Raw genomic sequence first — 11,059 nt, forward strand, 5'->3', positions numbered from 1 at the left:
ACTTTGTTAGTTTCCATTACCAAGATATTGCATAAATACTCTATTCTGGAGCAGTCACATAATCAAATAGAACACAAATAAATGTCAAGAAACATGGTTAAACACCACTATATGCATATCATTGGAGAAATCAAATAAGACTGCAGATTTGCAATTAACATGAATAGTGATAAATACAACTCATTAACTACCAAACAAAAGTATTAGCAATCAATAAATATTTGGAGTACAAGTGTGAGATGAAGTTTCATATAAAGTACAAGTGAAAAAGTTAAGTACCATATAAATGAGAAAAAAAAATCATAAATTTAAGTCTTAAGGTTTTGGGTTAAAGTGTGGTGTCAAATTTTCATGTGATTATTTATGGCTCATCAGTGTAAATCTCCTCGGTGTTTACTTCCCTCAAATTCCCCAACAATATCAAGTTAAATTTATGCTGCCACATACCTACTAATACCTCCTCCCACCTTGAGTAAAGTGTATTTTCAGGTACTATGAATTGGACCTAATACACCTTGCTACCAGTGGTCACCCCTGAAACAGTGTAGAAGAAGAGGAAAATAAGAATGAGGGGAAAAAAAACAGAAAAACATGCACTGAATGAGGGGAAAGAAGAAGGTCACCAACATGAGATTTTTATGAAAAATCTTCTCTTCTCTCACGGTTTGACAAGAGTCCTCACTGCTATGGGAGCAATTTTCAGAAAAAGCAAAAGAATAAATGTTTGTGCTTTTGCTAGAAAAATAGTTTTTTTCTGAAATCATTTGATTTTCTCAAATGAGCAATATCGAAATGGGAAAGCGGGTGTTAACATGGATTGCTTCTTGTAAAAACTCATCAAAAATACATCCAAATAGTTTCGCTCAATTAATTTGATACCAACAAAAATCCAGCAACATAGGTATGATGTAGACCTCGCCCAATGTTTTTAACCCAATCGCAATCAACATCAACAAAGGAAGAGGTAAAAAAATGTGAGTAAAGGTAAAAAAAACTTACCCAAAGCACAAGCTTCAAACTTCTGAAATGAAAAATTGAATGAAAATGTGACACGTGTCCAGTAAAAAGGCAATGTTTATAAACACTAGTTTAATTGGTTGTAGTGACTCAACTAAGCTGCACCAAAGACTAAAAAACTACAATAATCCAGTCTATTGGTTTATTTTTCATTTATAATCTGGATTGATATTACGGTTTAATTTAATAGCCAATTTTTTATCTTTTCATATTATCTATTTGGTCGTGTGAAAGAAAGAAACTAGTTTTATAGTATTCTTGAAACCGTTATAGCAGATGAAGTACTTGCTTTTGTTGTTATACGTTTAGTATTACAACTTTTGGCCAAGAAGTAGTGATAGAAAAAGGAACTTAGCATAGGGTCTGGATATATGAATAAAGTTAGGTGGTTTATGAGTAATGTGATTTTTTTCCCCTTAAAAAATGGGTTGTCTTTTTTAGAATTTTAGTTGAATAGGAACCCTGATACCAAAAATGCGAATCATGTCCATGATAAGGGACGGACCCACGTTGAGGTAGATTGTGGCTATAGCCACACTAGAATTTTTGAGATTTTTTGAGTTTTTTTTTTTATTTCAAAACGACGCCATTTTGATTAGTAGGTTTTTTTAAACAAAACTTCCTTCTCTCTCTCGTTCACTGTTGTTGTGCTGCACCTGACCTAGGGTTCCTCTTCCTCAGAAATCTGAATGCTAAACGGTGAACTGCGTCTCTTCTTCCATTGCGTCATGCGCTGTCGCCGCCATTGCCCCTCTCAACCTCTCCGCCTCTTCCCTTCCACCATTCCACGACTTTGTTGAGGTAAGGTTTCCATGAAAGGCCTTGTTTGCTTTTGCTCTGTCCATTTTGTTTCTGTTTCCTTCCTCTTTCAGGGACTTGGTCCTTTTCCTTTTTCACCAGATAAACCTCAAAATTCAACTTCTTGCAATGAATTATTAATGCACAGCTAAAGATAACAGTGGCTTTGAGTTAGATAATTAACTAATTTTAGTGGTTTCATTGTCTTTTTATAGGATGAAGAAATTTTTTCCTGCGCTTTCTAGAGACAAAGCTACTTCTTCGATAAATCTAGAAGCATCAGAAACTCAACATCCAAGTGAGAGTATTAAAGTTGTTGATTATGAATTGTTGGAAACAGATCCAGGAATTAGGCCTCCAATTTCAAGCTATCATCCTGACATCCAAAATGAGGTAAGGAAAACTTATTTAAAAATAGGTCGTCATCAACCTCCTCATAATTTCATTTACCCTTGGTCTCTTATAGGTAATCAAAGACGTAGATTTGGCAAAAATTGGTTTAATTTGTATAATTGGATTGATTATAGTGAATCTAAGGACCTAGCATTTTGCTTGCCATGTTTTTTGTTTAAGAATGTCTCTAAATACGGGGGAGATCACTTTGTGACCAAGGGGTTTAGTGATTGGAAGAATTCTCAAAGATTGGCTAATCATGCTACTTCTTCCAATAGTCATGTTGATTGTGTGCATATGAGTTATGCTCTCATGAACCCAAACCAAAGTATTAAGGCCGCATTTGTTAATCAAACTAAACAAATGAATTCTGAATATTGTGTTCGTGTAAACACATCTCTTATAGCTACTAAGTTTCTTTTGAGGTGTGGCATGCCATTTAGAGGGAGTGACGAGTCCTTTAACTCTTTATTTAAGGGGTCATTTCTTGAGTTGGTGGACACTTTAAAGGAAATTAACCCAGAGATAACTAATGTAATAGATTATGCTATGGGCAATAACTTTATGACTGCTCCTACGATTCAAAAGGATCTTGCTGCTGCTTGTGCATGTGAAATAACTCAACAAATTGTATGTGATGTTGCGGATGATGTATTTTGTGTTTTGATTGATGAATCCAATGATGTTGCTGGTAAAGAACAAATGGCTGTTGTTATTCGCTATGTTAATAGTGAAGGTTTCTTGGGATTGTTAGTGTTAAAGAAACAAGTGCTAAGTCACTTGAGGAGGCACTTGAGAAGTTGTTGTCTATTAATGGCTTGAGTTTATCTAGCATAAGGGGGAAAGGATATGACGGAGCTAGCAATATGCGAGGTAAGTTTGGTGGTTTGAGAACTTTAATTCAAAATGAAAATCCATCCGCTTATTATGTGCATTGTTTTGCCCATCAACTTCAATTAGCACTTGTTGCATGTGCTAAGACTCACAAAAATGTTAGTGGTTTTTTCGGTAAGGTCAATATGCTTGTTAATTTCATACGATCTTCTAATAAGAGGCAAGAATTGTTTTGGGACAAACAAGTATCTCAATTTGCTAAATTGATTGAAGAGGATCAGATAGAGACTAGTAGTGGATTAAATCAAGAATTGTCTATTGCTAGAGCGGGTGACACTCGTTGGGGTTCCCACTTTAGGACTCTCACTAGTTTGATGACTATATATGGTGCCATTATTGAGGTACTTGAAGAAGTCGGGAAAGATACATCATTTGAAAAATATGGTGAAACTATGCTTTTGCTAGATGTGCTTCAGTCCTTTGATTTTATTTTCATGTTATACATGATGGTTGAGATTTTAGGATTTACAAATGATTTAAGTGTAGCGCTACAAAAGCGTGATCAAGATCTTTTGAATGTTTTATCACTTGTCAAAGCCACCAAAGAAGAATTACAAGAAATGAGGAATGATGGATGGGAAGAACTTATATCTAAGGTTATGGAAATTTTCAATAAGCATGATATTGATGTGCCTGATTTGGATGCACCGTATGTGCAAGGGAAGAAACCTAGACGACATGCTACCACTTCTAGTGTTTCTAATTTACATCATTATAAGCATGATTGTTTATTTAGTGTTTTAGATTTGCAGTTGCATGAGCTCAATGCTAGGTTTGATGAAGAGAATACTGAACTTTTACAATGTGTTTCATGTTTGAGTCCCTCATCATCATTTGAAGCTTTTGATGTGAAAAAATTGTTGAGGATGGTTGAACTTTATCCAAATGATTTTGTAGATGAGCCGGAAGTGGTGGTGCGACATCAACTTCAGAATTATGTTAGAAATGTTTGATGTGATCCAAAATTTGCAAAGTTAAAAGGACTTTCAGACCTTTGTGCAAAGCTTGTGGAAACAAAAAAGTGCAACACATTTGGTATAGTTTATAGGCTTCTAAAGTTAGCTTTAGTCTTGTCAGTAGCAACTGCAAGCATGGAACATGTTTTTTCAGCTATGAAGTTTGTGAAGAGTCAACTATGTAAAAAAATGGGTGATCAATGGTTAAATGATCGTCTTGTAACTTTTATAGAAAGAGATATTCTTGGAACAATCAACAATGATGTTATTTTAGCTTAATTTCAAAAAATGGGTAGTAGACGATTTTCATTGTAAATATATTTTATTAAACAACATTATTTCTTATTTTTAATATATTTTAGTCTATAATTTCTTTTATATTTTAGTCACACTGATATTTATTGTCTGAATCCGCCTCTGTCCATAATCCAGCAAAGGAAGATAAGGGAGGGACGAAAAGATTGCAAATTTAATTATCTCAGTCAATAAAAAATTAACAATTAACGATAAATATTTATTTTCTAAAAAAATTAATTAACATTTGTTGATAAAATTAATTAACATTTGTTTATTAAAAAGTTTAAAAAAATCCCATGCTTGACCACTCGAGGCTTTCCTATCTGCCTTGCATATCGGACAAATATTTATGTCCACTATACCTTTGTCTCCGTGCATCAAAACTCCTTTGACAGGAATTGCTTGATGACAGGAAAAATAATTATATATATAATATTATATATATATATATATATAATATTATATATATATATATATATATATATTATTTTGTAGTATTATTTATGAAGAACAATTTGAATTGTGATAAAATGTTAATTTTAATTAGTTTTAATTTATTTTAAAAAAATTAAATGGATACACAAATAACTAAGCAAATTAAATATATAGATATAAAGATAAAATAATTGAGTTTTTAATTACATGAGAAGAAAAATGCTTAGTTGAGTTGAGAGAGCCTTAATTGAAAGAAAAGAGAATGTTATCACCTTTACTTCTAATATACAAGTAAATTAATTTTTAAATATAAATATTAAAAAATACTTTAAATTTAAAATAATTTTTTGAAAATAAGTTTTAAAAAAGCGTTTTTAATATTTTTATTCCATCGATAAAATATCACCGCTTTTAAAATGAAAAATATATATACAAGTTTTTTTTATTTATTATTTTATATGTTTCACACTAATCAATTCTCATCAACAAAGGGAGAAACGTTTTACTTTACTTAAAAAAAGGATTTAAACCTAGTTTGTGACAACTGACAGAACTCTAATATTGATTAAAAAAACTCAAATAAAATAAATTTTAATTATTTTTTTATTCTAAAAATAAAAATAATATCAAAATATTTAAAACACCTTCAATTAGTTGAAAACTTTGACACTGATTTTCTAAACGAAACGCTCGCCTTAACTGTAAAGTACAGCTCTACAGAATTTGTGACAAAGACCTCCACTAAAACTGACCAAGCACATGTCTTTTGTCTCTGAAAATGATTTAGTTTTACAACACTATAAATGATTTGTTTTTACAATTAAAGAAACGAAAATACACACGAATAAACAAAAAATAAAAATAATTACACAGGGAATTTTTATTTCTTAAAATAGTTTAGAGTCAAACTGGACTTAATCTAAGACTGCTACTACACTTATACAGCGAGAAAGATACTCTGAAACTCTGATTGAAATCACAACACATACCTTTGAAAGCCATCATCATCTTTCTCTTGTTCAAACTCCACCCACTTCCTCGTCTTGCAGAGTTTTATGAACAAAAAAAACCCAATCCCAGCCACGGTCATAACCCCACTCACCAAATAAACAGTTTTCGTAGCAATAACCATAATCAAAACCAGAAACCCAGACGGAACCAAACACATTACCACCAAAAGTGGAAGCTTCAACGGAACACGATAAGGCCTCTTAATGGAGGGAGATTTCCACCTCAGCCAAAGAAACGAGGCGAACTCCAACAACATCCCCAAACTGTACAAGAAATTCGCCGAGGAAATGATGTCGGTGAAGTCCATGTACGACACACCAATCGTTATGATGGTCGAAATCAAAATCCCCAGCCACGGCGTATCGAACCACTTAGACCGAACTCCGAAAAACTTAGGTAATATTCCGATCTCCGCCATGCCGAGAATCTGGTATGCGCTGCTGCTCAACTGTGCCTCGAAAAGTCCAATTGCGGACAAAACCGCGCCAAATTCAATCCATATTTTCAACCATTTCCCCGCGATGATCTCCGCAGCCTGCGCGTGGAAACCGGTTTCCCATTCGGTTTGATCAACCGAGACCGCTCCAGTGACAGCAAATAATGGTATCAAGTAAGACACGCAAGTGAAAATCACAGCAACAAAGAGAGCCAAAGGAAAAGTCTTCTGCGGTTCATCAACTTCCCCTGCTAGAGTACTCACGTTGTCCCAGAAATTCAAGTTCCAGAAAAGCGTGTTGAAGAACAAGTTCCAATCTTTCTTCACACCCTTTTGACCTAAACTAACCCACCTATTAGGTTTTATCTTCGGGATTGCGATGAGGGACATTAGTATGAAAGGTGAGAGGGAAACGACGGCGAGTAAAACGGCGACGTAGCCGACAATGGTGAGACCGGTGTAGTTGAGGAACGAAAGAGCGAGGGTTGAAGAGAGAACCGCCACGTGGCGGGGCCAACCGGAGTTGAAGATGGGGAAGATTTTCTGGACGTATTCGATGCAGAGGATGGGAAAAGATGCGATGTTGATGACGCCGCTGAGGAACTTCCAAGTGCCCATGAGGGAGCCGCAGAATGGGCCGAAGGCCCGTTGGGCCCATAGGACGAAGCCGCCGTTGCCGGGGAGGGCGGTGGTGAGCTCGGCGGTTATTAGGGCTTCCGGGACGCTCCAGATGAAGGGGAAGATGAGGAAGCCCAGGAGGGCGAGGAGGGGGCCCGCGGCTTGGACTGCGGGCTCCTCGCCGTAGGGCCCGCCCGCGACCTCGAAGTAGATGAGGAATATCAGAGGGATTAGGGTTAGTTTCTTAACGTTTTTTGGGGTGATGGCGGTTGCGGTTGTGGTTGGTGCAGATTCTGCACAAGAAGGGTTTTCTTCTTCGCCCATGACGGGTTAATGCTTTCCTGTTTGGAATTATTGGTTTGAAAAAACGAGAATCTGATTATAGCTGCCAAGTGCAAATAATAACAACTTAACAAAGTCAAGTGTGGACCTCCCTAAAGATTTTTTTTTTATATATATATAAAATTTGTTCACATGTTTCTTACTCTTGGTTTAATTGCGTTTTTTTATCACCATTCTTTTATGGCTTTATAAATTTTTTGTTATTAAATTATAAAATTTATACATTTTATCATCTAATTTTTTTAATCTTACATATCTTGTCACTTAATTTTCAAAAATTTTGTGTATTTTTTATATTATTATAATTAATTTTTTAAAAAAAATTGTGTTGTATAATGCACATTTTATTATTATAATTTTTATACTTAGTGAAACAAAAGAGTGACAAAACACACAAATTTTTAAAAGTTGAATATGAAAATGTATAAAAAATTTTAGTTTGGTAGCAAAATTTGTTCAAACATAAAAGATGAATGATAATTTTTTTCTTTTTTTATTTGTAGTTTAATATATATATATATATATATATATATTTATATATATGAAAAATATTTGTTAGACATTCCTTAAGATGTCTACACCTGAGAAAAAAATAATTAATTTAATTAATGATATGATATGATAAACAGAAAAAGATAAAAAAAAGTGATGATAATTTTTTTTAAAAGAAATTGAATATCAAAATAAAATCTCTGTTCGTAGCGGTGTGTAGTTTAGACTTTTTTTTTTTTTTTTCCTGTTATGATTATGTGTAGAGATGGGCGTTGAAAAGGGTGGAGATGAACAAAAGGTAATGCGTGTATGTGGGGCGGGGTGTGTGGTCCTTGCGGAGGATGAGATAGAGCTGATGTGTTATACTACTTTTTTATTACACGTGATTTAACTTCCTTCCCCTATTAGCGTGAAGTCTATTCCACATTTCCATAGTTTCACAAAAGTTTGGAATTTGCGGTTGTAGTTTTGCTGGGGCGTTTTCCAATGTAAGCCTGAAACAGCCATTTTTTAAGCAGGATCTTCTTCCATTTCATTTTAGAAAAGATATACCCAAACATGCAATTTTTTCCATTATTTATTAAAACATACAATTTTAAGTGTAAATTCGGGTTGGAAAACTCAAATTTATATTTTGTTTTCAATTTTTTTAAAACACCTGTTGAGAATTTGGATGCTTTCAACCCGAGTTGTCAATGTGATTTTTTATTTTATTTTTATTTTTAATAAAAATTATTTTTTTTAAAAGATTTAAGAATAATAATAAAATTAGAGAATATTATGATATAATGTTTTAGTTACCATGTAGGTACTTAAATAAATTATAAGCTTAAGGTAGTTGAACATAAGCTTAAGGTAGTTGAACATATTGTGAATTTTTTTGAAGTTCAATTTTTTAGTTCCTTATGTACATTAATTAAAAAGTGAAAAAATTAATTAGTAATCTTAAAATAAATTAAAAAATGGGAAAATATTTTAAAAAAAATTAAATTGATTAAAAACACAGTGAATAAATAATTACTACATCTCAATTATATAATACACATAAATTAAAATACTACGATAATTGAGATGAGAGACAGAGAGACATACATAATAAACAAAACATAATAAAACGAGAATAACAGAACGTACTAACAAATACAATTGAAACTCAAAAATAACAAAAGTAATGATAGTTTGAAAGATGTTGTGTAGGAGACATGTCTTCTTCTATTTGGGTTATTGGTTTGTTAAAAATAACTAAAATTTATATTGGGCAGAAACATTTTCCGTAGTTGGATTTTGCTAATACCTTGAACACATCTTCATTGTTTTTCAATTCTATTATTTCATATTCGATTAATTTTTCTGAATATTGTGCATGGCCTGACTATCGAAAGAACAATTGTCTGACCACCTAGGATTCATGAATTCTATAAGGGGGAACCCTTTGAGATGCAACTCGTTTGATGACATCCTTGAGTTTTTCGATGTTGCATTAGAAAGGAATGTCAAATCTTATTGAGATTGTTCTAGTAAAGGAGTAACCCAAAAACCCGCCTTGTCGTGATATGTTCCACTTCTCGTTGTAATACAATATTGCATCATGAGTAAGAGTAATGATGGATTGATTGAAGTAGGTTGAGTATACCATTTGATGTTTTATTGATGGTATATAATAATTTTATAGGACCAACACACGAGTATTGTTCATTGCACATTAACATTATGCAAACATTATCATCATTTTTCAATTACAGAGATTGAAAAAAATATTGTTGACCTGCATCTATGGATGATTGTCTGTAGTAAATTTCATCCACAAATTAGTCATTGGTTGGTTGAAGGGTGTTGTGCACTCTACTCTTGAGTATCTCAAAAGAACAGTCATTAGGAATTTACATTGGTATTGGAGTAGGACTTTGAAAATAAACATCAGTTTGATTGTGAATGATTGATCCATTTGAAAAAATGAATGCTAATGTTGAGTAAGTAATGGTCTAACTGCTTGTTTCTCCCAAGAATGACATAGTATTGAGATTAAATTTGGTTTGTGAAGGTATGTTGTATGGAAGTGTGTGGATGTATTGAGGGTGTTTCATGTTATTTTATAGTTGTTTAAATATGTGTCTCGTTGATGTTTATTGGAATATCATAAGGTTAGAACTGTGTTTCAGATAGAGGTCTATCTAAAATCCAATGTTGATTAAGACATATCATTATTCTATATAGTGCATAGCGTATAGTGTTGTCAATTTTGACTATTATTTTACTATGTTAGTTGGTGCAACAGACGTCCATTATAACTTTCAGACTTAAAAATAGACTGAGTTGTCAATTTAATGTCAGTTTTGTTGTTAAAATATTTATTATTTTTTTCAAAGATGTGTGTAAATTGCAAAGTGTTGTTAATTTCAACTGTGATTTTATCCTACTACTTGGTCTAGCAGACGTTCATTATAACTTTCGGACTTAAAAATAGATTGTAAGTTATCAATTTAATGTCAGTTTTGTTAGTGAAACATTTATTATTCTTTTAGAGGCGTGTGTAAATTATAAAGTGTTGTCAATTTGAACTGTGATTTTACCTTACTACCTATTGCACCAGACGTCCATTATTACTTTCAAACTTGAATTTAAATTATGAATTGTGAATTCAATGTTAGTTTTGTTGGTGAAGCATTTATTGCTTTTTTAGAGACGTGGGTAAATTGTAAAGTGTTGTTAATTTAGATTGTGATTTTACTCTGCTGCCTGTTGTAAGTCGTCCATTATTACTTTCAAACTTGAATGTAAATTGTCAGTTGTGAATTCAATGTAATTTTTGTTGGTCAAGCATCTATAGTTTTTTCAAAGACGTGGGTAAATTATAATGTGTTATCAATTTTGACTTTGATTTTATCCTGATACTTGATGCACTAGAAATTGTTAACATAAACTGAAACAAACGATTTATTTCATTACATAAAGTAATCACTGAACACCGACATAGGACACCACATGAAAATATCAAAGCAGAAACAACTAACACATGAATCATCAATAGATTAGCAACCTCATTTGAATATTGGTTCGTGCAAAGGAGACATGTTACTTCCTTCTGACCTGAAAAGGAAGTCACTATCACTACTGTCATATCCTAATTTCGTTCGGGGATCATTGTTTGCCGGCATGTGACCTTCGTTTGACCACTTCAAAATGTTTAATACCTATTGCCATGGAATCCGTAAAGTTCCAGGACGTTTCGGAAAGAAAACAACCAAAAACATAAAAACGGGGGGTGAACTTATCAAACAAGGGGGTGCACTCAGGAAACTTCATTCATAACATTCTAAAGGGTGGGTGAACTTATCAATTATGGGGTGCATTTAGGAATATTCTCAAGAAG

General features: G+C 33.1%; 1 protein-coding gene and 1 pseudogene across 1 annotated transcript; one reads left to right on the forward strand and one right to left on the reverse strand.

The window, feature by feature from the left end:
• The first annotated feature begins 792 nt into the window (after window positions 1-792).
• Window positions 793-4,373, forward strand: LOC114376350 (annotated as a pseudogene).
• Window positions 4,374-5,532: 1,159 nt separating this feature from the next.
• Window positions 5,533-7,249, reverse strand: LOC114394976 (probable polyamine transporter At3g13620). The gene has a single exon (XM_028356664.1). The coding sequence runs from the start codon at window positions 7,177-7,179 to the stop codon at window positions 5,767-5,769; it is 1,413 nt and encodes a 470-aa protein (XP_028212465.1). The 5' UTR covers window positions 7,180-7,249; the 3' UTR covers window positions 5,533-5,766.
• Between the last annotated feature and the right edge of the window lie 3,810 nt (window positions 7,250-11,059).

Source organism: Glycine soja, chromosome 2, assembly GCF_004193775.1.
Source record: "Glycine soja cultivar W05 chromosome 2, ASM419377v2, whole genome shotgun sequence".
In the NCBI taxonomy this organism is placed as follows: Eukaryota; Viridiplantae; Streptophyta; class Magnoliopsida; order Fabales; family Fabaceae; genus Glycine; species Glycine soja.

Coding starts and splice junctions, on each gene's coding strand:
- LOC114394976 (XM_028356664.1), bottom strand. CDS start 7,179: ATGGGCGAAGAAGAAAACCCTTCTTGTGCAGAATCTGCACCAACCACA.